Source organism: Tiliqua scincoides, chromosome 2, assembly GCF_035046505.1.
Source record: "Tiliqua scincoides isolate rTilSci1 chromosome 2, rTilSci1.hap2, whole genome shotgun sequence".
Taxonomy (NCBI): domain Eukaryota; kingdom Metazoa; phylum Chordata; class Lepidosauria; order Squamata; family Scincidae; genus Tiliqua; species Tiliqua scincoides.
In genome coordinates, this window is record NC_089822.1 from 203,279,310 (window position 1) to 203,300,198 (window position 20,889).

At 44.1% G+C, this 20,889-nt stretch overlaps 1 protein-coding gene across 2 annotated transcripts; it reads right to left on the bottom strand.

Annotated features, from left to right (window-relative positions):
* Positions 1-3,752: 3,752 nt before the first annotated feature.
* Positions 3,753-20,163, bottom strand: MON1A (MON1 homolog A, secretory trafficking associated). Of its 2 annotated transcripts, none has more exons than XM_066617021.1 (6): positions 19,971-20,163; positions 13,460-13,607; positions 10,916-11,383; positions 8,922-9,687; positions 5,598-5,745; positions 3,753-4,804 (listed from the first exon to the last, which is right to left on the bottom strand). In XM_066617021.1, exons 2-6 carry the CDS (start codon positions 13,584-13,586, stop codon positions 4,664-4,666), a joined length of 1,650 nt encoding a protein of 549 aa, XP_066473118.1. In that variant the 5' UTR covers positions 13,587-13,607; positions 19,971-20,163; the 3' UTR covers positions 3,753-4,663. The 2 variants fall into 2 exon arrangements, with proteins under 2 accessions (XP_066473118.1, XP_066473117.1); XM_066617020.1 differs by having other exon boundaries at positions 19,967-20,163.
* Positions 20,164-20,889: the final 726 nt, after the last annotated feature.

The following is a 20,889-nucleotide window of genomic DNA, read 5'->3' on the forward strand; positions in this document are numbered from 1 at the left end:
CTCCAATGGATGCTATACCCCATCTCGCCATATAAGAAGCCATATAAGAACCCACTGCTGTCCTCTCCCTTTGGGACTTCTTTCTTTTCCTTCAAAGTCCTTGGAAGGTGGAAGCTCCAGGCAGGAAGCTTCTTTCCCCACTAAGTGAAGTAAGCACAGTGGGGAGCACACATGGTAAAACAGTCACCAACCACAAGTTACGCAAGCAAGTAATGTAAGAACGACTTCATGTTTAGGAAGCAGAACACTCACTGAAACCAAAATAGCATAATTACCAAAGCACTGCGTTTGTCATCAGTGGTAGACAGGATAGGGAGAGATGTTATCCAGAAAATGCAAATGTGGTTCTTGAATGAAAGTACTGTTTAGATAGGTTTGATCAAACTGAATTTGGATAAGCAGGAATGTCAGACTGCCATCCTAAACACACTCACTATGGAAATCCCCACTGAACACAGAAAACTTACTTCATGTATACTTGCTTCATGTATATGTATACAACTGTGCTGTCAGCTGAGTAGCTGAGGTTTTAAGAATCGAGATTCCAGTGCATTGACGTTCAAATGTCATTTAAATACTGAGCTATCAGTCATGAACTTTGTGATCAGTGAAGTCTCATAGATGTACGAACCTCAAATTCACATGCGTAACACATTTTACGCATTACACAAGAGATTACACAATAGAAGATTACACAATAGAAAACACATTTCATTTCAAATATTTCATTTAGAAGAATCTATTTTTATTTTTAAATGTTTATGAAAACTACACTGGTCCATAGTGTTTCTGCAACTGTGACCCTCTGCTGCCATCATCTGGCTGTTTTGTTTCCAGGCTTTTAGAAACCTTTTCCTTACTCAGCGTGTGGTTGGTCTGTGGAACTCCTTGCCACAGGATGTGGTGATGGCGTCTGGCCTGGACGCCTTTAAAGGGGGATTGGACAAGTTTCTGGAGGAAAAATCCATTACGGGTTACAAGCCATGATGTGCATGTACAACCTCCTGATTTTAGAAATGGGCTATGTCAGATGCAAGGGAGGGCACCGGGATGCAGGTCTCTTGTTATCTGGTGTGCTCCCTGGGGCATTTGGTGGGCCGCTGTGAGGTACAGGAAGCTGGACTAGATGGGCCTATGGCCTGATCCAGTGGGGTTGTTCTTATGTTCTTAACCTTGACATTGACAATATGTTCCTTAGTGCTTTTCTGTTTTGTCACATTGGGGCATTTTAATGAATCACAGTATCATTAGCCAGTATCCCCCCCACCCTGCACACAGTTTGGGATGTTCACTTCGTATAAGGCTCCATGTCAACGGCCTACATCTCACAGAAGAGATGGGCATATGTCCCAGCTGTACCACTTCACACTGCAAATGAGGGCACACTTTGACTGCTTCTCCATACTTGCTCCATATAGAAAGCTATATGTCAGGGAGAAGCTTTTTCCCTGACTTACTAGTTTACACCATGGAGAGAATATTTTTGTATGGAGGAAAACTCAGTCACATAGCTGCCCACTTGTAATCTGAAGTGATACAGCCAGACACAAGTTTTCCAGCCCAAAGGGAACTAGGCCTAGGGTGGGATGTCCAAACTTTTTGGCAGGAGGGCCACATCATCTCTCTAAGGGCCCAATCCTATCCAATTTTGCAGTGCTGGGGCAGCCATGCCAATGGGGTGTGTGTTGCATCCTGTGGTGGGGAGGCAGAGGCCTCCTCAAAGTAGAGGAACATTTGTTCCCTTACTTTGGGGCTGCATTGCAGCTGCACCAGTGCTGGAAAGTGGGATTGGATTGGGCCCTAACCCTGTGTTGGGGGCTAGGAAAAATAACTTACATTTCAAATTTGAATAAATTTACATAAATGAATATACTAGAGATGGAACTTATATGAATGAATGAAGGTCTTGCAATAGCTTAGGGCCTATAAAAGGCCTTGCACAAAGCAAGGGTGGTCTTTCCTTCGCTGCTGCATCACAGACGTGAAACAGCAAGTAGTGGAGGGAGCCCACAGCTCATGCGAGAAGTCAAACAGTCACCCTCATGCTGAGATCAGTCAGGCCAGCACAGGCTCCAGCAAGTCTCTGGAGGGCCACATTGGAGACTGGGGGCTCCCCATGGGTTGAATTGGGAAGACCTCAAATGGCCCCCGAGCCAGGATTTGAGCATCCCTGACCAAGAGCAATGGTTCCCAAATGTTTTAGCACTGGGACCCACTTTTTAAAATGACATTCTATTGGGACCCACCTAGCTTTATGAGACAAAAAAAAGTTTCACTTTACCAGCCACTCAAGCCCCTTTTTACTATGGCAGGGGTGCTCAATAGGTGGATCGCGATCTACCGGTAGATCGCGAGGCAAAATGAGTAGATTGCGGAGTGCCAGACCCCCCCCTTCAGGTGCCTCTGGGAGGAAACGCCGGGAGTAAGTCCCATTGTACTCAATGGGGCTTACTCCCAGGTAAGTGTGGCTAGGATTGCAGCCTCACAGCCTAATCCTAGGCATGTCTACTCAGGAGTAAGTCCTGTTATACTCAGTGGGGCTCAAGGTACACCAACATACATTGTACACATAAATGTTATATGTTATGATGGCGCGAACATTGTAAAAAAAAACTCTGGTAGATCTCCGGGCCTTGCTGGGTTTCAAAGTAGCTCTCGAGCCAAAAAAGTGTGAGCACCCCTGTACTATGGTTTTCGGGAGATTGCCTACTTAAGCATTTGTTGAACTCCATGTTCATCAGACCATGACCATTCTGGTGGGCCTTGCATTTCCATTTGCTTGGCCTTTGATAAGAGCGGAGGCACAGTTGCCTACTTGCAAGTAAACATGCACATGCTGCTCCTTTCATAAGGCTCATGACATTTTCCTTATCAGCTATCAGCTTGCCAGTTTCACAACCCACCAATAATCAGATTTCAACCCACTGGTGGGTCCCGACACACAGTTTGAGAACCACTGGCCTAGGATAAATAATACACTACAGAGGTTTTGGTGAGGTAAAGGAGATGGTTGGAGATCTGCAGAATTTCCTATCTGTGTAGGTTAGAGGGGCCAGTCCCAAAAGAGAATTTTCTTTATTGGTCCACTTCTGTAGTTGGAGGATCTAGCCTCGATTCTGGGTATTCTCCAGAACCTCTTCACTATCACATACACTGTGTATTGTCCATGCCCTTTTGGCACCTGACTATTTCTTTTTAAAGCAGGTATAATACTAGGGTTGTCTGAAGGGCTTGTGATCTGACTGAATTTCCTATAATGAGACAATTAAAGTTTGAGGTACAGGCAGAGAACCCTGGCCTTATTTCTATATGCCATCCATTATTTCTGGAAGACATGATGTTCTTTTAATTTGTGACTACAGCACATGGAATGTGATTGCCTTACCATGCATGGGAATACTCTCCTTTTATATCATGGATAAATGCTAGGCAATCCATAAAGCACGGGGTGGTGGTGGTGTGTGTGTGTCCCCAGAACTTGGCTCCCTTCCTGTTCATGTGATTTGGTCTGCCTACTCTGCAGAATGGATTACCTCTAAGTGATCTCATATGTGAAGCTAAAAAGCACGGTTGGCATTCTGCCTCTTATTGTGCTACATATGAACATCATTACTATGGGACAGAAAGTAAAATCAAATTGCAGCCACTGTAGGCACTTTATTCACATTATGGACTGATATTAGGAAAGGTTGGTTAAACCTGCTGCATGAAAACATCAGTAGCCTTTTTGTCAATTGACAGCTTAAAAACCATTCTGTCCTTCAAATCTGAATTTTAATTTCCTTGGTCAAATACTCAGTTTCTGATTCATAATCTCTTGACAATTATAGCCTCTTGCTTTGGGCCATGGGCATCATTTCTGCCCACACTGTCACCTTGTACTTGCAGCTTTCCTTTGTTGTTTAATTACCACGTTATTCAACAAAAGAACTCCAATTTCTGTAACAGTCTGAATGACAAAGACTACAGGTATGGATTAATCTGCAGACCAGGAAGTCTCAAGCTAAAAGGAAGCCATATGTTGAACTTTGTACCTTTATATTGTAGGTGTAAAGGTAAAGCATTGATACAGTGCCCTCCCTCCACTTTGACTACACTCCTTTGACTGCTTAGCTAGCCCTTGAAAACTGGCTACTTTAGATAGTGGATATGGAAAGTCAGCAAAGATTAGAGAAGGTACTAACAATGATGATTTCATTCATATGCTGGGCAACTATGCTAGAATACATTGTCCATAACCAGAATGAAGAAAACTTCTTGGGTAAGGAGGAAAAGTAGAGTTAAGTCAGGAATATGTAACACAGTCCCAACAAAGAAGTGCTGGAAATGGTATAAGTGACATTATGCCTGCGATAGAGTCTTGGGTATCACATATATGACAACAGGAGTTTCATGTTTCAGTTCCAGAATAGGCTTGATTTCTAAAATCTACAGCAAACAGAGATACAAATCTACTTCCCACATGCTCTGTGTGGGCAGAGATGTCTGCAGTCCATCAATCCACCTTCTTTCTCCTTCTCTTCACATTCATAGTTGGGGAATGAATTTGCCTCAATGAGTCCCACCTCAAGTCGAGTCCCACCAGAGGGATGAGGAAACCCCTTTTGTCATTCCTTGCCATCAAGTAGCTTAATAACCACTGGACAGATATTACAGGTAAAGATCAGTATGTCTGGGGTGTTAATATAAAAAGTCTGTCCTCTTCCTTGCGGATCCACCTCATAAGTTTGTTGACAGCACCAACAGCTGCTGCTTTGGTCCCAAGGGGGCTAAAGCACACATACAGCTCAAAAGCACTAGTCACCTGGAAAAAGGAAATTAGAAACATCCATTATAGTATTCAATCAAAGCAAACCAAACCAACTCCCCTAATATTATTTGCCCATTTGTAGAGTAAACCAACTTCTCCTTCTCAATATACAAATAGAGTTGTTGCTGGGTTGGTTACGAAGAGCATTTTATTTTTTACTGGACCAGCTGCTCCGGTAAGGGAGTTCCTAAGATTTCAAGGAAGACAGAAATCTGATGAAGAATTCTGCATTGCTGTAAACTAGTGGTTTCTCTGTTTATCCACCCAGGCAACACAGGCAACAGATGTACAAATGCTGCTACCCCTGCTGTACTGTATCCCTGCTAACTGGGTAAGAGGCACTCTTTCAAGTGGGTGCTCCTCTTTTTAGCAGGGGGAGAGTAACTAGCCTACCTCGCCCCAGCAGTGTCTTTTCTAGTGGCTGTCTGCTGGTGTTCTTTTGCATCTTTTTAGATTGTGAGCCCTTTTGGGACAGGGAGCCATTTGTTATTTGATTTTTCTCCGTAAACCGCTTTATGAACTTTTAGTTGAAAAGCAGTATATAAATACTGTTAATAATAATAATAAATACTGAACTGTTTGTAACGATACATCCTAGTATACCTTTTTGATCTTGTGACCCTAAAAAGGTGAACCCAGATAATAAAATAACATTTACCAGATAACACAGCTGTAACTCTAGCTACAGCATTTGCTGTTTGAAGTTCTGCTTTTACTACATTTCCTCTAGAAATTGTGCTACCATGTCATAGCAGCAGCTGCAAGAGCAAAGAAGTGTGACTCTTACCCAAGCCAGGAGATTTTCATTAGATCCAGTGTAATAGATGTTCTTTAGAGGGCGGGAGGAATTATGGGCTCGACTGTGTAAGTACTGATACAATCCCAATAGTCTCTCCTTTTCCTCCTCAGTGATGTAGGGAGCATCAATCTCTGGGCTGGAAAAAGAAATTCTCCACTGGTTAAGACCCTTGCTATGAAAATAGATGAAAGCAGAGTAGCTGCTTCTCATGGGACAGAAGAACAGTCAACTGGGCAACTGAAATCAGAGCTGCTGAACCTCTTACAGGAAGACTATTTATTGTCAATTGAGCTATCATTGAAACAGAACTTTTAATTGCTAAGGATGAAATTCCACTAAGAATGGCTACAGTCAGGTCTAATTCAGAATCAGGTTCAGAATGGAATACCAGCATGATGCCCAGTGCATGCTGGCCGCAGAGCTCAAATATGCTGCCCGAGTGCTGTGCTGATGTTCCCCAAGTTGAAGGAGCAGTTTACTCTGTTTTTAACACACAACTTGTTAGAATCATCCTAAAGCAGGGGTGTCCAAACGTTTTGGCAGGAGGGCCAAATCACATCTCTGACACTGTGTTGGGGGGGGGGGGAGAAAAAAAAAGAAGAATTAATTTACATTTCATATTTGAATAATTTACATAAATGTACATAAATGAATATATTAGAGATGGAACTTGAATGAATGAATGAAGGTCTTGCAATAGCTCAAGGCCTATAAAAGGCCTTGCACAAAGCAAGGCTGGCCTTTCCTTCGCTGCTGCAGCAGCATCACAAATGTGAAACGGCACACAGTGGAAGGAGGCCTCATCCCACAGCTCATGCGAGAGGTGAAACAGTCACTCTCATGCTGAGAGCACTCACATCGGGCAAGCATGGGCTCCAGCAAGCCTCTGGAAGGCCAGAGTCTCATTGGAGACTGGGGCCAGATTGCAATCTGGGCTACAAGTGGCCTCCAGGCTGGGGTTTGGGCACCCCTGTCCTAGAGAAAAGGACAAGATCAAGGGTGGCCAAACTGCAGCAAGTGAGTGACATGCAGCTCTTTGATATATGAGTGGCTCCTGGGAATATGTTGGCTGAGCTCCTTTATGCATCACAATTAATATAAAATGGAAACAAGAAATTTTCAAGCTTTATAATTATATACTGGGTATAAACAGAGTCCACTGGATTAAAACACGAGTTTAACGTTCATGATGAGTCAATATATTTAAGAATTATTTTTTTTTTGAATACTTTATTTATTTATTACAGATACAGGTAAGGAAGATTGGATAAATTTAGGGCTGGGACTACACAGGTTACACATGAGGGTATTGGCCATCGATTACAACGATTGGCCAATGGAAATGTACTTTAATGCAGCATACAATGAAACAAACTGCATTGGAATACCTGAATGCTATCAAAAGTTATGACCTATTAACCAGAAAATGAAAACAGAACTACCTTATGGAAAAAGTGGATTTTCTTAACTTAAAACCAACCTGTGAGACTGATTGTTCTGAGAGGCAATGACTTGTTATTATTGACATGTTGCAATGACATGTTATCATGATACAGTATGAAACCAATAAGGTGTTAATATGAGTCAGCTCACATTTCCATGTATCATAATATAGTTACCCCTGCTAACTGGGTAAAAAGGCACTTTTTCAAGTGGTGCCCCTCTTATATTTAGCAGGGGGAGAATAACCATCCCTCTTCACCCCAGCACAGTGTCTCAAACAAATCAGGGGCACACTTTTTATTTATTTACTTAATTAAATTTGATTTTGTCTGGGGGGGGGGCTACAAATTTTCTTTGACCCCAGGTAGCAGGTAGATGCCTTCACTATACCACTAACTGGGAGGAGGCAGCAGGACAAGTGGGTGACAAGGTGCTGGGGAAAGGAGGTGGGTTCCTCCTAATTTTCACTTTCTTAAAAGCCCGGGAGTGACATCACTTTTGGTTGTGACATCACTTCCAGGGTAACATTTTGAGCTTGGCACCGGGCTATACGAACATTAGCTACGCCACTGCACTACAGTATATACAAAGCCCCGCCTCAGTATAGACAGACTACTTAACCTGCCTACCCAGCACTGCAGAGCCAGACTAATAACAAGCTCAGAGCCATAACAAGCTCTTGGGCCCTGGTGTGCCTGTTGAGAAATACCACAAACCTCTGCTGCTTGCGCCACTTGCACCACCTGTGCCACAGGCTACTCATATCCACTATTCATTGCAGCTCACTGAAGCACTTCTCATAGCATGGTAAATAACTTTGCAGCCCAATCCTAACCAACTTGCCAGTGCTGATGCAGTTGTGCCAAAGGGCAACAAATGCACTGCATTTGTTGGTGGTAGTGGAGCAGTCACGGAGGCCTCCTCGAGGTAATAGGAACACTTGTTCCCTTACCTCAGGGCTGCATTATGGCCACACTGGTGTTGGGAAGTTGGTTAGGATTGGGATGCCAGTCTGACGGCATATCTGCAAGTCCAATAAAGAACACCAACACACACTTTGCAAGCTATCCAAAGAATCTGCAGCTGAAAGGATGGATTCCTTTTTTCTTCCAGCTGTAACACCATTGGGGTAGTCCAGTGGTTCTCAAACTCTCCTGGAGTTTGATAACCAAGATAAGTCTTTGCAGGGGCAAGGGGGGTGGAGGCAATGCGGTCACTAGGATCATGCCACTACTAGGAACATAGGGGAGCTTTTATAAAACTTATCTCTGACTGTGCAGCCTCTGGGGATGCGGGGAGCCCTGTGGACCCTTCTGCAGGGCTCCCCATGCCTCAGAATACTGGAAAAATGCAATCGTGACCCACTTCCAGTTTCACGATTGCAGCCCAAAGGTGGCTCGCAATCACATTTTTTCAGTGTTTTGAGGTGTGGGGAGCCCTGCAGAGGGGTCTGCAGAGCTTCCCTACCCCTTTGGGTGCCAGTGCAGGCAGAGGTAAGTTAAATAAAGCCCCTATGTCCCTGGTGGCACTACAACCCTGGTTATCATGCTGCTGCCATCCCTGCCACCCCACCCTTTAAGGGGGCAGGGACAGGGCTTCTTGGGATGGTGGGTAGTAACCTACCAGCTTGAGAACCACTTCATTAGTCAGCAATTTGTTACATGGTCTCTCTTATAAGCTCAGTAACAACTTAATGCTCCCCCCTCCTCATAAGCCTTGAATAAGCATGATGCCAGCCTAACTGGTATTGACGTCTCTGGTCCTGGAGGACACAGATCAATAAGTCAGTCCCAACCATCCTTGTTCTGAAATCACCTGACTATATTTATGAGCTGACAGAGATGTTGCTTGGAAGGAACAGACTCTCACCTGGTGAAGAGTCCTGAACTCTTGGATTTGTAGATGAAGTGTCTGAGATACGGGATTCCCACTTGGGAGACACTGTAGAAAGGTGTGCGCAGTGCCTCCAAGAGGGCATGATAAACACCACGCTTCTTCAGACGTTCCTGGAACTTGCGCTTGCAACCAGACACGGTAAAAAAGTCCTCACGGTCAGTGGAGATGAGGAGGAGGCACAAATCTGTATCTTGCTCCAGATAGGAAATGTGGGCATGGAAGAACCCACTGGAGTTGAACTTGGGGAGGCAGATTGGAGTCCAAGCTTCTCCTTCTCTAAATGAGGAGGATGAACTAATGAGGTTGAATAGCAAGTGAAGATCAATAGGATGCAGGAACTGGTCCTTTTTCCTCACTAGGGAGACCAGCTGGTTCTTGGACAGGAGAATGGTAAACACCAGACTTCTGGCTTTGGCTTGTTGGAGGCAAGTGCTCACAGCATCCCTGACTCCAGCAGCCATAGGCAGGCAGCGTGCAGCCCCCATCAAGAAGCTGGGGTCCCTGGCCATCAGGTCTAGCAAGTTGTCAGTGATTCGCTCAGAGCCTGCCAGCAGTCTCCTCAGGTCATAGTTCTGCTTCTGCTGGAAGATGTGGTTGAGCTGTGTCCATGTCAAGAGACTGAGGATCTGGTAGTAGATATAAAGGAGCTCTTGAGCAATTTCTTGCTCTGACTGCCGGGTCTGAGCTACAGCAACTAGCACCAGGGGGCTCCTGCGTACAAACACCACCTTGTATCCATCTGTGGAGGAGGTAAGAATGGGTGGGAAACAGAGAGAGAAAATATCAACATCTTCAAAGCATCTGTAAGTCCCTATCAGGAAGCACCTATCAGGAAGCCCCTCTTGGGTTGGAAAAGACAATGGTGGCAAGAAAACCAATATCTTCACAAAGTTTCCTTACAACCATGTGATGAGGAGCATACGCTAAACTGGCAACCCAGTATTCTGAAGCTAACATGGACCAAGAAGCACAGAAGTCCTCCTCCTACATAGTTAAAAGAGCATTTTACTATGATTGCATGCAGGCCCATGCATAATCTATGGTTCACATCTGTCGTGTTGAATGGTGAAGAAGTGCTTGACCTTCCGCCCTCAAAGGCCTATTTCTTACAGAGGTGAGAAGGATGTGTGTCTGGCCTGCACTGCTTCAGACTGAAAGTCTGATGGAGTTAACCTTTCTACCAAACCAAATTCCCTCCACATAGAAAAACGAGATGCCAGGGAAAAGAATTCTAGCCTAATTTCCTCTCTGACATGCACATTTTTTTCACATGCAAGTAATTTTATGAGTCTCCATTTGAACAGTTCAAACACAGATTTACCATCTTAGTGCACAACTGGCCTAAGAATAGGAGAAATGTTAATGACAAATTGTTAACAGTGTTAATGGTTCTTTAAAGGGGACATCCTCAAGGAATATTACCTTTGATTAATAGCCTAGCTTATCCACCCACCCACCCAATTTGTAGTTACCTGGTTATCAACAACAATGCTAGCAGCCTGAGAAGACTTTCCTGACCCAAACCTGAATTTTGACTAAATATTGGTTTTGGTTCTGTTCCTTTGGGAAAGAAACCACCCAAACATACCATTTCTCTTATAGTCTTCCTCTGTGGCTTATTTTTTTAACATTTCCTGAACTGAAGGGTAAAAGGGTATACTGTCCCTTTCACCCATGTAGTTCTGACCATTGTGTGCAAGCTGGTACTTGTAACCAGTAGTTCTTAACAATCACATCTAATATCTCCCGCTGCTTCCAGGTTAGCAAAGAGCATTTTAGAAGCTGGTGCCTGTGTCACTCTGGGAGAAGGCCACTGGGGAAATGCCTTGAATGCCAGCAGACTATAAAAGCCACTTCTCCTGCCTCTCATGTTATCTTGCAGTTCCACTTTTTAACAGTAAGGACAAACAAATAACAATAAGGTGTCACTAGCTTGGAAGAAGCCCTGCTAATGTGACAGTAAGTACCTGCATGAATAGACCGGATGGCATTCTTCTCCGCTTCTAAGAAGGACACTAGAGCCATCATCACCCCCATGGTGCTGGACAATGCCTCTTCAGATCCATAGCGAGAATATACTGGCTTGCCTGCCTCACTCAAGACAAAGACATGCTTCTGGTGCATGCGCCAGGCTTCCATGGTGACGTCCTCTGCTTCCTTCCCTGACAGAACTGAGTCCCGGCGTGAGACCTGTGGTGAGGGGTCCGGCTTGTCTTCTTGGCTCTGCCTGATCTCTTCTTCCAGGTCCAATGCCATGCCAGTAAGCTGTGTGCTCAGTTCGCTGAAGTCCTTGCTGATCTCTTCCATCTTTGTCTGGTCAGCCTGGGCCTCTTCCCCCTCTTCTGGGCTTTGGGGTGTTATAACCCGATTATCTGTGCTGGTTAGGTCCTCATAGGACTGAGCGTGAACAAACATGGCTCCCTCCTGGCTTGCCCCTAATAAACAGCACACCAGAATAATTTTTCAGAGCAAAGTTGGACACTCAAAGAAAGCTACAGCAAAAGTATCAGAACAGAGTGACTTGGAAAGCTCTTAAGTGCATAAAAACACATAGGACAGAGAAAATAAATGAAGAGTATGCAAGCTATTGGTATTCCCTTGATTCCAGACTGCAGTTTTTGTGTCTCCCCCCCACCCCATCTAGTTGCCAGAGAACTGCCAAAAGACAGGTGCCATTTATTTTAATGGGGATACCATACTGTAAGGGAGTATTCTGCATTTTAAAAACAAGAGTGTTTCCTAAATCATAATGATAGTGTTCCCTTTGAAAGCTTTCCGGTTTTATAGCTTGCTATGTCAGATCCTAAGCACTTGTCATTTTAAAAATGCTGATGTACTGCCAGGAGGCAGGAAGATGATTCTTGCACATGAAATCCTCAGATTCTCATCAAAGAATACGAAATTCATTATCTGTCTTTTATACTAAAGCAGAGCCTTTTACATTCAGGACTTAACAAAAAAAAAAAACCTGGTTCATTGAGCATCTTATAGCAATCTTGGTTATGTGCTCAAGTAAGAGAGAACTCAACCACCTGCAGGAAGTCTGCACTTCTAGGATCACTTTCTTGCAATAAGTTCCACTGATCAGAGTTGCATTTACACTATGGAGGGGCAGCCCAATCCTGAGCTGCCCAGGGTGCAGGGCTGCAGCTGTACCGAAAATGGCTGCCGCCGCATCCAGCATGCTCCAGGCAGCCGCTGCCAGCTCCTCAGGAGAAGGGGACTTCACCTCTGCTTGGCAGTCTGTGCGACCCCTGAGCAGCAGAGCTCCGGTGCTCGCCCGGCAGTAGCCCAGCACTAGGGCTCACAAATGTGCCTTACGCATTTTTGCAACAGTATGTGCCGGTGGTGAGCTGGCACGCCGAGTTCAGGATTGGGCTCTAAATAAGCACAGGATTAGATGATCAACAGAGGGCACATCTGCCATGGTTACCATTCATGCGATTAATTTATTCAGGACCATTTGCCAACATCCTGTTCTGAATTACCCTGTATTTTTCAATGCAATGCAGATGCTAGTGAGGTCTGGTCTGTGGTTTTTCTTTCCTCTGGGCTGGGGAATGCTACCCTTGCAGTTGCTGGCATAATGCACCACTTGAAAATACTGCCAGTTCATGTGCTTTTGGTTTTTTCATTGTATTGCACATCAGAACTATGCTTTTATGCCAGTCTGATATTGTAAGTGATGGTTGCAGGACAGAGTCATATATCAGTGACTAATTATAAAAGATCCTATATATATGGAGAAAATATTCCAAGCTATAGCAGCCAGCTGAGTACCCACATTAACATTGCTGTTATTTAATATATTCATCTTAAAAGAATATATTCTTGTTAAAAGAATATTACCTGTTAAAAGTAAACAGATTGCCATATATACTTTTTAATGAAAAAAATATTCTGCTTCTTTTTTAAAATATCTGTTTTTGGCATACTTGTATATATGTTTTATATATATGTATGTGTATATGTTTTCTTAGTCTTGTAATACAGAAACTTAATAGTAAAAAATAATCTAGAACTCTAAAAGAACAATGAGGAGATTAGTGGAGTTCTTCTGAAACGACTTCCATGTTCAGCATAAATGGAAAACACAACATTGATACCAATAATCTCCATGGGAAGGAATAATTGCCCCATAAACCTTTGTAAACCACTGCTCAGTGCTGGAGTTATTTCCCATGCACCAGCTGATATTCAGCCAGAAGTTCAGGGAAATAAGGGCCCAATCCTAAACCTTCCCAGTGCTGGTGCTTAGATCCAGCACCAGTGCTGGGTACTATAAATGTGCTGTAAAGCATTTTTACGGCATCGGAAGAGCAAGGAGCACCAGTGCTGGGTCTGCACCAGTTGGCCAGTCTGGCAGCTGTCACAGAGCCCATAGGATGCAGCAGTAGACATTTCTGTGCTGTTGCTCCTCTGGAGCCAGGCAGTTTAGGATTGGGTTGCCCAAAAGTTATGGTAATACTACTCCACATACAATGCAGTAGCCACTCTTTGTCTGTGCCTACCTGGTTCTGTTCCTTCAGTCAGTCCTGGTGTAGGGCTTTCTGATCTCTCAGCATGCTGTCCATCAGCTGGAGCCAGTGATCCATTAAGCACATCTCCACATTTCTTCTTGTAAACATCAGCAGCCATTCCTTGAAACTTTGTGGAGACCTACAAACAAAAACCTTACTCGTGCTTTTTTGTTTTGTTCCCAGTGCAGCATCTTTCTCATGTGCCATTTCACCTTCCCTGGGCTTTGTGACAAAATGCATCTGAGCTTCTTCCCAGCAACCCATACGTATGAGAACAATGAGCCAGTGAGCCAGTCTGTACTTATTCCATAGTTATCACAACTCTAAAGAAGCACATTGTAGGAGAAATAGTGATGAAAAAACTGGAGACCTGGTTAGCTTATGCAAACCTATTTATTTCAAACATGCCCTTGTTCACATGCTAGGTGAAGGGTGCCAAGCTTCCACATCAATTACAAAAGCTCAGCTTCTTTTATACGTGAATAAACAAGTGTCTAACCATATCCCCAACTGACATTTGCTTCTCTTAGGATGGCCTCCATACTTTTGTGGGCTTTTGCACATTCTTCTTATCACACCTTTCTTTCCACCGGGCATAGGTGACAGTCTAGGAGGTTGAGACTTATGGCTGACTCTGAAACAGGTCTAAAAGGGTGAACTGAAAAACAACTACTTCCTGGGCAGCAAATTTCTCCTTCATCGTCATGGGCATTAAACGGTATAATGCGTTTTCTATCTCATTCGCCACTCTTCTGTGAGGATCATTCAAAATAGTAACAATTTCACTTTACAAATGGGGAAGCAAAATAGTAGCTACAAAATAGGGACATGCATAAGAGGATATCTGCATATCTGTCTTCACGGCAGAAGACTTCGGGCAAATACTGCTGCCCCTCCTGACCAAGGAATTAAGTCGGATAGAGGTTGAAAGAGAAGATGCTTCAGACCTCATTGATAAATTAAAGATCAATAAGTCACCGGCCCTGATGGCATCCACCCAAGAGTTATTAAGGAATTAAAGAATGAAGTTGCTGATCTCTTGACTAAAATATGCAACTTGACCCTCAAAACGGCCACGGTGCCAGAGGATTGGAGGATAGCAAATGTCATGCTGATCTTTAAAAAGGGAAAGAGGGATGGTGGAATGCCTCATCAAAGATAGAATCTCAAAACACATAGACAAACAGGCCTTACTGAGGGAGAATCAGCATGGCTTCTGTAAGGGTAAGTCCTGCCTCACAAACCTTTTAGAATGCTTTGAAAAGGTCAACAGGCATGTGGATGCGGGAGAACCCGTGGACATTATATATCTGGACTTCAGAAGGCGTTCGACACGGTCCCTCACCAAAGGCTACTGAAAAAACTCCACAGTCAGGGAATTAGAGGGCAGGTCCTCTCCTGGACTGAGACCTGGTTGAAGACCAGGAAACAGAAACTGGGTGTCAATGGGCAATTTTCATAATGGAGAGAGGTGAAAAGCGGTGTGCCCCAAGGATCTGTCCTGGGACTGGTGCTTTTCAACCTCTTCATAAATGACCTGGAGACAGGGTTGAGCAGTGAGATGGCAAAGTTTGCAGACGACACCAAACTTTTCCGAGTGGTAAAGACCAGAAGTGATTGTGAGGAGCTCCAGAAGGATCTCTCCAAACTGGCAGAATGGGCAGCAAAATGGCAGATGCGTTTCAATGTAAGTAAGTGTAAAGTCATGCACACTGAGGCAAAAAATCAAAACTTCGCATATAGGCTGATGGGTTCTGAGCTGTCTGTGACAGATCAGGAGAGAGATCTTGGGGTGGTGGTGGACAGGTCGATGAAAGTGTCGACCCAATGTGCGGTGGCAGTAAAGAAGGCCAATTCTATGCTTGGGATCATTAGAAAAGGTAGGAAGGTAGAAAATGAGAACAAAACGGCTAATATTATAATGCCGTTGTACAAATCTATGGTATGGTCACACCTGGAGTATTGTGTCCAGTTCTGGTCGCCACATCTCAAAAAGGACATAGTGGAAATGGAAAAGGTGCAAAAGAGAGTGACTAAGATGACTACTGGGCTGGGGCACCTTCCTTATGAGGAAAGGCTATGGCGTTTGGACCTCTTCAGCCTAGAAAAGAGACGCCTGAGGGGGGACATGATTGAGACATACAAAACTATGCATGGGAAGGATAAAGTGGATAGAGAGATGCTCTTTACAGTCTCACATAACACCAGAACCAGGGGACATCCACTAAAACCGAGTGTTGGGAGAGTTAGAACAGACAGAAGAAAATATTTCTTTACTCAATGTGTGGTCGGTCTGTGGAACTCCCTGCCGCAGGATGTGGTGACGGCATCTGGCCTGGATGCCTTTAAAAGGGGATTGGAAAAGTTTCTGGAGGAAAAATCCATTTTGGGTTAGAAGCCATGATGTGTATGTGCAACCTCCTGATTTTAGAAATGGACTATGTCTGAATGCCAGATGCAAGGGATGGCACCAGGATGCAGGTCTCTTGTTATCTGGTGTGCTCCCTGGGGCATTTGGTGGGCCACTGTGAGATATGGGAAGCTGGACTAGATGGACCTATGGCCTGATCCAGTGGGGCTGTTCTTATGTTCTTCTTATGTTCTTATGACCCACCAAAACCAAAGCTATGCATATATTTGAATTCCAACCTCCCAAGACTTGGGAAATTGGTTCTGGACAGTAAGCAGTGGAGACAGATACCTCAACAGTAGAGCTGGCCTCAGGTTATTGTTTTATTATTCCCCCAGGATTATATGGCACATAACCTATTTACCAGGGACAGTCCCAAATTTCAGGTATTTGACCCTGATAAATCTATTGTTCTCATCTTGCCTTAGGGCAGGGGAGCCCAAACCCCGGCCCTGGGGCCACTTGCAGTCCTTGAGGATTCCCAATCTGGCCCTTAGGGAGCCCCCAGTCTCCAATGAGCCTCTGGCCCTCCGAAGACTTGCTGGAGCCTGTGCTGGCCTGATGCAACTGCTCTCACCGTGACGGCCAACTGTTTGACTTCTTGGGTGAGCAGTGGGATGAAGGCTCCCTCCACTGCTTTCTGTCTCATACCTGTGATGCAGCAGAGGCAGCAAAGGAAAGGCTGGCCTTGCTTTGTGCAAGGCCTTTTATAGACCTTGAGCTATTGCAAGACCTTGAGCTATTGCAAGATTCATATAAATCCCATCTCTAACATATTCATTTATGTACATTTATTCAAATTTGAAATGTAAATTAATTATTTTTTTTTTCCTGGCCCTCAGCACAGTGTCAGATAGATGATGTGGCCCTCCTGTCAAAAAGTTTGCCTTAGGGGAAGAGTTGAATGCAAGTGTTAACATTTTATGTTGAAGCACATTTCTACTGTGGTCTTTTTTTAGATTCCAACCACTTCCTATCATAAGAACATAAGAACAGCCCCACTGGATCAGGCCATAGGCCCATCTAGTCCAGCTTCCTGTATCTCACAGCGGCCCACCAAATGCCCCAGGGTCTCTGGCTTCAACTGGGTCTCTGGCTACAACTGAGGGCCCAATCCTATCCAATTTTCCAGTGCCAGTGCAGCCATGCCAATGGGGCGTGTACTGCATCCTGTGGTGTGGGGGCAGTCACAGAGGCCTCCTCAAGGCATGGGAACATTTGTTCCCTTACCTTGGGGCTGCATTGCAGCTGCACCAGTGTTGGAAAGTTGGATAGGATTGGGCCCTGAGTGGGATATGTGATATAGATGCCCCCTGATTCTTGTACATGTGCATGTAAATGCATGTGCATGAACACTAAGGCACATGCACCAGCTAGCACAGAGCCTGCTATCCACTTTCTGTAGTGAGCAGGGTCGATTTGGAATTGCTAATTCATTACAGGACAATTAGGGTATTTTCTTTTACCCTGGACTACCTTTAATGTAAAGAAGAAACATTTGCTTTTAAAATATTAGCTTTTAAATTGGGGCAGGACAAGCTGTTGCTGAATAAAATCAATACTGCAAAGAGCCAGCAATGGCATGGGAAAGGCAGCACTTAAGGCTTTCTTGGCCTATTTCTCTGCTGCAAACTGCCCATTCACACTCTCTATTTTATGGGTTTTCAAGTGCTTGCTTGCCTCCACAAGCACATTTTCAACCCCATGTAGGAGAAGACCACAGTGGGGAAGAGATATAGTGGAGAAACAGTGGTAGGGAAAGAATTAAGCTCCTTTCTTCTGCCATTTCTCCCCCACAAATAACTTTGTTCGAAAAAAGAGAGAAAAACTGAGGGCACAGTTACACGTGCTAGCACCTAATGTAGGAACATTGGAAGATGCTTTATGCCAATTCAGCTAGGTCAGAATTGTCAGCAGAAGTTCTCCAGAGTTTCAGGTTGGAATTTTTCTCTGCTTTATCTGGTCATATCAAGTATTGAATCTGGGGTGTTTTTTCATGCAAAGCATGTGCTCTACCACTGAATTATGGCCCTCCCAATCTGTACTTTGCCCTTCTTTATTTTAATAACAAAATCTGAAAATGTAGGACGAGGCCTAGAAAATCCCTGAAGAACCCATGCTTCCTAGCTCTAAAGAGCTTGCAAGCAATATTCCCTGAAAAGGGTGCACAGTACTGAGCAGACTTCTTTGCCTGCTGTGCAATGGGGAAGGCCATCTTTGACAATTATGTCCTACATTATCAGTGTTCAGGTGAGCCATGTGGCCACACAGCTTACTGGAAACACTGCTTGCAAGTCTGAAAGTCAATAAACTGCAATGTGTCATGCTTCAGCTCTCATTTTCTCAGGGCCAATTAATGCTTTATCTAGAAAGTACCAGAAGTTTAACCTATCAGGATTTCAGTCATCTTGCATTTCCAAGTCACAAATGAGACTGTGCTTCCTTTTGTTTGCTAAAGCATCTTCCAGGCAGGAATTCTGGGGAGACAATTCACTACCAATCTTGTGCAAGCGTAAAGCATGTCACATGAACTACCATGGCAAACAGCCTGATGCTATGCATATTTATTCAGAAGTAAGCCTTGCTGACTTAAATGGGACGTACTCCCAACTAAGTGCACGTAGGATTGCATCTGAAACTTTGACACACACACAGAGTACATATTGTGGGGTAAAATACATATCCGTAAACAAAAATCAGACAAAGGCTGCAAAGAATTCTACGTGCTATTATATATAAAGTCATTTCCTGGATTCCATATTTAAGTTGCGCTACAGTGTCACCATGAAACGACACTTGCTCAGCTCTTAACAAGTTCAGTGACATATAATAAATGGCTTCTTTTATTATATTTCCTCCTTGCATGGGAGGGAAAGTGCTAGTTCCATACACTAAAGTCACCTCATATTGTGTTTCCAATTTTATCACACTTGAGTTTCTCCCTTATGGATCCTGCTGACTTATTTGGGGCAAAAAAAATTGATTCTGATTGGCCAAACTGTGTGTGTGTGTGGGGGGAGGGGTGAGAACTTGCCACCCCAGACACTATCAACATGGGCAAGTTTAGCCCCATCCGCTGTAACTGAATGCATCTTCTTACTTTCTTCCAGGCAAATAAATAGCTGCCATTCATCACTGGGTGCTTAGAACTGAAGGATATAGGTTGAGAGTCTCATCATGGCTACAGATTGTGACCTTGGCCAAGCTTCTCTTCCCTCAGATTCAGTTCTCCATTTATAAAACAGCAATGATAGCAATTTTGAGAGTGTTGTTAATAGGTGAGAACACAATATAGTTTACAAAAAGTGCTTTGCTAAAGAAAAATGTGTTGCCTGAATGTCTAATAGCAATACAATTGTTACACCAAGGATGAGGAGGCATCGGGCAAGCAGTTTTCCCTTTTGAAACTTGGCAGATTTATTTGATCTGAAGAAAGACAATTCAGCCCAGCATGTTTCTTTAACATAGTCCATGATTTGTGATTTCATGCCATCTCTGACCCCCATTTAAGTAAAACAGACTGAAAAGTCAAGCTGCCGCACAACACAAGAAGGGCTGACAGTGAGTCTCTTGCAGGGATCCCCCAACTTTCCCTCTGTTATTTTTCTCCCTTTCTGACTCCTCTCTCAGAGTACAACTTCCAGAGTGCTAGCTCTGTTAAGCTGCAATCCTATGCACACTTGCTTGGGAGTGTCACTGAACTCACACGGATTTACTTGTGAGTAGACATCCCTAAGATTGTGCTATCAGTCTGTTGCAGCAAAAACCACCAAGAATCTTACAGCTCCTGAAAGATTAACTATGATTTTAGGGAAGTCTTAACAAACTGAATTTGGAGAAGAATCTCTTTTCTGAGAGTGGTTTAATTAGATTCTTGTAGCCATTGGCTAATTGGTAGCACAGATAGAATGGATCTATATAAAAAGAATGGGCTTCGGTTCAGTGCCTGGACCTCGCAGGGGGAAAGTAGAGCTCCAACAAGATCAAGAGCACAGAAGGTGGATGAAGGAAACCAACACGCCCAGTCTCTGTATCTTTCTTCCTGTTTGCTTTCAAAGGCCCCGGCTAGCAACAGGAAAGATACTTACTTACAGTTTTAACAGGAAGGCGCTGAGAGCATCTAGGAGCAGCCAGCCTCTGGTTTTGCTCTTGTTACTGATGTCTCAACAGAAAGGGAGGGATGTCAACCTCCCAGGAGAGGGAGGGATGCTTAAGCAGGCTGCTATTGCCTCCCCTGGAGCCTCTGTCGGTGTAGTCAAGGACATGCCTCCCAAGCCAGCTGATCCTGCCCTTGCCAGCTATTGCCAGGAAAGTAGCGAACACACTACCTACTTCGTCTTTCAGAGGTCACTATTTTCAGTGCCAAGAATCCCAGTGCATCGTGGGGATTGTAGTCCACAACTCTGCAGCTGGGTGTGTTTGGAGGACAAAAGAAGAAACGAAAATAGAGAAAGGTTTGCAGCAGTCAGTCCACAGCAGCCAACGTTTGCAGATCCCAAAGCAGAAGATTTCAGCATTCTTCTTGATCTATACATCTCTGGTCCCTGTTTCATGTGAAAAATGATATTGACTTTAATAGTAGTAATGTATATGGCACTTTTTGAGTGTTCAGAGAACTATACCTATGCTTACAACAACTCTGTAGAGTAAGCCAGTATTCCTATCTTCTTGTTTCAGATAGAAGGGAGGAAACTTTAAAATGATTAAGGGCCCAATCCTATTCAATCTTCCAGTGCCTGCACAGCCATGCCAATGGGGTGTGCGCTGCAACCTATGATGGAGGGGCAGTCACAGAGGCCTCCTCAAGCTATGGAAACATTTGTTCCCTTACCTCAAGGCTGCATTGCAGCTGCTGGAAAGTTGGATAGGTTTGGGCCCTAAATCATGTAATGTTTTCTGTTCTTTTTATTACTAATTCACATCATATTCTTAATTGGGAAATATTAAACTATGGCTGCAATGCTACTTATTGGGGAGCAAGCCCCAGTTTACTTCTGACAAGGCAAGCATA